We start from the raw sequence: 5,130 nt of genomic DNA, 5'->3' as shown, positions 1-5,130 counted from the left end.
ATTTTTAAATTAGTACACCTATTAAAAAACTAATAATTACATAATAAGTTTATTATTTACTCCTATTAATTATAAAGTGGATTGATTAAAAATTTAAATTTTTAAAAAAGTTCTACTTTTTCAAAATTAATTAATTTAGGTATAATAAGTAAAACAAAATTATCGTTTCTTATTTGTCAAAATAAACAAATAAAAAAGATAAAATTAAACAAATAATTAGAAACTTACTTTTAAAAAAAATTAGAGACATACTTTGTCCTAAGACCTCTAGTTAAATAAATTAACGTAGATTCATTTGTTAGAGTATTGTCATTTAATTAAAACTACACAAGCAAATATCATCAAAATTAAACACTCAGAGCCAATATACATAATCAAAAAAATAATTAACAAATCCAATTGCCAAAAAGTTACATCCACATTTTATTATTTTCTCCTCCTTTCTATTTTTCATTATTTTTGTCTAATATGTACCAAAACTTCAGCTATACAATAACATACAGAAATAGAAAAAAATAAATCAAACACTTTTATTTTCAAAATATCCTTAACCCAACCCGACCCATTCAACACCCCGACCCTACTTGACTTGACTATAGAATTCAAAGTCAACGTCAAATTTAATCTGCTACGCAACCGCGCACGTTAGTGTTGATTCAAGTTATCCCACAAAGATGCGCACTTCCTTTTTGCAAATCCAACTCTTTTCTTTTCTAAATCATAAACAACTTCAAATCCTTGTTGAAAATAATTTCCTAATATCCCTGCGGGCCCACTTTCCCCTTCATCACCACCGTTCATCAACATCACACATCCTACTTTCCTTTTCACTTTCTCATCAACGAACTCATAAAAATAGTTTCTCCTAGGCATCACCACACTGGAATTTCCCCCAAAATGTAATAACAGCTGCGGCACATTTTTTGAACCGGAGTCCATATAGTAACACGGGCGAAGCCCGGTTTTTTCTTCAACCGGGTTTGCTCTTTTAAGAACCGGTCCAACTCTCCGGACGAATTCAGTCACCACTGTTTCATAGAACTTCAAAGGTAACATAGTAAAAGTCGTACCGGAATCCACCACCATTCCGCCGTTTCCTCTTCTGTCAACTCGACGTAAGCTCGCCGGCGCCGGAATCTTTGTTTTTCCGATAGATACACCTTCGAGTCCGACGCTGTAGAAATATGGGTGTTTTGGGTTTTCGAGCATTGGGGTGTAAGCGTAATCGGAATAATAATTCTTCATCTGTTTCATTTTTTCATCGACTGAGTATCGACCGAGAATGAGCGGACTCGGTCGATTAACTTGATTGGTGTCAAAAGAGTGAGAAACTAAACAATAAGAGAAGTAATTTCCGATTTCCGGTGAGTTATTCGCGAGTTGCGCCGGCAACGAAAGAGTTCCCCGGCCAAACCCAGCTACTCCGATTGGTTCACCGAGAGCACTATGAGCACACCCAAATGTAAAATTCTGCAAAATCAACGACGGAGATGACATGGGTATTGATAATTCATCGCTGTAAAGCTTGGCGATGAAACTTCCATCACCATAAGCATAGTAAAAAGGGGGACACGAATACGACTTGCAATCTGAAATTTCAATATCTTCAAGTGGGCATTTCGCAATAGTACAGAGGTCGGAGGACGGTAACGAAGAGTGAACGGCGGAGCAAGCACGTGACTTGCACGAGACAGGGACGGCGGAGGTGAGGTTAATAGGGCCAGGGTTAGGGATAGAGGTAGGATTATACTTCCCTTCACAGAGAATACAATCAAATGGATGACAGGGGAGCCAAACGACGTCGCTACCAGTATCCATGTAGAGAGAAATAGTCTGTGACCCAAGTGAAAAGGAGAGAGTGTAATCACTTCCCGGAGTTAGAGGAAGAGAAACTTGACGGTGGGGATGACGGTGGTGGTGGAGGCGAGAAGCGGAGCGAACGGTGGTGGATTTGAGAAGATGATGAGTACTGTTGAATTGGGTTCTTGAAAAAGAATGCTTTAAAGGGAAAACCAACGTTCCAGAAGCAGAATAGAAAAGGAACAGAGAGATGAAAACCAAAATAGTGAAGAAAACAGAGCAAGAAGAAGCCATTGTTGGTGAAAACAGAGGTTTTGCAGAAAACAGAGTATTGTTTCAAATGAATAAATTAACAGCTGAAAACTGTACTGAACCTTATCTTTTATGTACACAGACTCACAGATAGAGAGAGAGAGAGAAGAGAGATTTTGCTTTGTTTGTTGTATATAAAAGAGTGGAAGAAAACAGAGGTTTATAAAGGAGGTGGCAGAGGAGAAGAGGACGAAGCTGCTGCTGCTACTGGTTTGGTGAGGATTTAGGGGAGGGTTTATGAGAAATAGTAATCTTTTAATTGTACATAAAAAGGAGGGCCATTGCCAATTGCCAAAGCCTTTCTCTTTGTATCCAAAAATTCCTACTCGTGGTCCGGATGGTTCAGTTGGTTTGGAGGTGGCTCACATCGATCCATCTCAAGGTCTTGTCGTATAATACTTGTTTAGTGCGGTTTACATTTTTTATGTAATTTGCAAGGATTGTAGTGGTATCTTTAAATTCACGGGAAAAAAAATATTCCTACTCGTAAGGTTGTTGATTTGGTGCAACAGGTAATATTTTAAGTTGTTTTTAATTTTGTCAAACACTATTAAAAATAGGTTTGATTAACTTTTAAACGAATTCAAACATAGACTCTTACTCTCCCGTCACAATTTATATGGAATGATTTATCGTCAAATAGATGATTTATTTTAAATCACAAGTATTTTATTTTAAAAAAATGATGATTTTATGTCTAATGAAATAGTGTCTCATGATTGGCCAAGTGAAGATGGGTTTCCAAGACCCAAATCAAAATAATGGTGGGGTAAGTGAAGATTCTTTGATATTCAATTTTACAAACTTTTTCTAAACTCGAATTTCAAATGTTATTTTTGTAACTTCAACTCAAATAGTCCAAATTCATATAAATATTTTAACATTTGTAAAAAGGAAAATCACACTATGTTGGAAAGCTTTTTTGACAACTTGATTAATTCAAATTCGTATCAGAAAATACTGATTAAGATAAAATATTCTTCAATAAAAACGACTATATTCAAAGGACTCGAATAAAAATCCTATGATTAAAGTGAATACTTATTTCTTTAGTACGAAGGGAGCAGTAAAAAGTAGAGTAAATAGTAATATGCTATCGTTGTAGAGAAGTAAAGACAAATGAATCAATTTGGTGCTTGCACGAAACGTACAATTCAGAGAATGGGTAAAAACAACTTGGAAGTGACTGCATGACCTAATAACTCCATTTCATCAGGGGTTTGGTATATCATCTACTATAATTTTAAACTTTTATACCGTCAGGTTATTTAAAAGATACGTATAAGTATAAATAAGCTTTTAGGACCAAATATACCCTTAATATATTTGATATAGAGCAATTTTTATTATTCTACTATGTTCAAATCAGTAAACTAGGAAAGTTTTAGAAATAAAAATCAGAAACAATTTAAGATAATATATCTGAGATCACATAATTCATTGTCTGTCCTTAAGGAAATTCAACCTTATTGTACTCGAGGTCATGAATTACTTCCTCCCAAGATAAAACGAATATACATGTTATTGATGTAGCAGTAACTTATATTCTAGTAACTTTGACAAACTCAAAAGTCTGTTACAAATCACACAAAGACTCGATATTTACGTGTAAGAAAATATGCAGAAGAAGTAATTATTCATTGGGTAATGTTAAATGGCCAGAATTTGGCTAGAAAATTTAAAAATTGTATAATATCTTTTTTATTTTAAAATAAACCGATCGATTTTCTATTTTTTAGTTAAAAGGCATTAATGTTAAAAAGGTAAAAATATTTTTAAAAAGTAAAAAAATTATAGATAAAATACCATTCTGGCCAAAATAATTTTTTCTTATTCAATGCTGAAAACTAAGAGTAAACCTCATCATTTATAGCCAAAAATATTGGTTGAAAAGGCGTGAACTCATCTATTCAAAATAAGTTTGGTGTTTGTTGGAAGAAACGCAGGTCCTTCCTAAATTTTTGTTCTGCGGATTAATAAATTAATCGGAATCGAGTGACGATGCGCAGAAAATACTCTCGAGGTGTTTCTATATATGAACACAAAAATTCTCTTTTTTTATCCTTTCATATTTCACCTTTATCTTTAAAGTTTTGTTTTTATAATTTTATCTTCGATTTTAAAACTAAAAATTATTTACACTGACGATATAAAGTCCATACTCATATGCTTTCAAATGAGGGGACGGGCCGTTGCGTATGGAATGGTGTGAATTGTGATAGTCGTATAGTGTCATTATGTAGGAGGAAAAGACATGAAATTGATGGAGATTGGGGATTCCCCACTTCATTTTGGTCCACTTTCTACAAACATTTTATGAAATAAAATGTTGGTATGTGGTAAGAATATTTTGTATCTATACACCATTCAAAATTTAATTATGTATGGAGTTAAAAAAACAAAAATTTACTAGACACCAATATATTCTTATGTCTATTATAATTTGGATGTATCTTGAGTTCTTTGAATCTTGTGTAAGTCATTTAAAATAGTTTTATAATTCCTCCTTTTATATTATATAGTTCTGATTGACCTGACATATTTTTAAAGAAAATTTAATTAAAAGTATATTTATTAAATCAATATTATTAATACTATTTAGGAACTATAAATTTTGCTATTATTATTGTATATAATTATTTAATATTAAGAATAGTATAAAAAATTGTTTGATTTGCTAAAATATTTATTTTAATATATGAGTTAAGTAAAATGAAACAAAATATGAAGAAACTTAGGTTGTCCCTAATAACAATTGTTTTTGTATGAATTGGGACATAGTGAGTCATTAGTTTGGTGTATGAGATAAAATAAGGATATTTCAAAATTAAATTTGAATAATTTATACTTTGTTTAGTTAAAGGTATAAATCATATTTCAAAAGTGAAATAAATTAATTCAAAAATTATATTTTTAATACCGAGACAACTTAATCTGTGAATCAAATAACTCCTATAGGTTTAAAGTTATAGTGAAGCATAATGAAACTTTTTTTTTTGTGCATTTTCACAAGATTTA

General features: G+C 32.2%; 1 protein-coding gene across 1 annotated transcript; it reads right to left on the bottom strand.

Moving 5' to 3' along the window:
- Window positions 1-401: 401 nt before the first annotated feature.
- LOC102598199 (aspartic proteinase nepenthesin-1) lies at window positions 402-2,365 on the bottom strand. The gene has a single exon (XM_006355394.2). It carries the CDS (start codon window positions 2,092-2,094, stop codon window positions 646-648), a length of 1,449 nt encoding a protein of 482 aa, XP_006355456.1. The 5' UTR covers window positions 2,095-2,365; the 3' UTR covers window positions 402-645.
- Between the last annotated feature and the right edge of the window lie 2,765 nt (window positions 2,366-5,130).

The sequence above is a fragment of the Solanum tuberosum genome, unplaced genomic scaffold (genome assembly GCF_000226075.1).
Source record: "Solanum tuberosum cultivar DM 1-3 516 R44 unplaced genomic scaffold, SolTub_3.0 scf00201, whole genome shotgun sequence".
Classification (NCBI taxonomy): Eukaryota; Viridiplantae; Streptophyta; class Magnoliopsida; order Solanales; family Solanaceae; genus Solanum; species Solanum tuberosum.
This window is presented reverse-complemented; position numbering and strand designations above follow the sequence as displayed.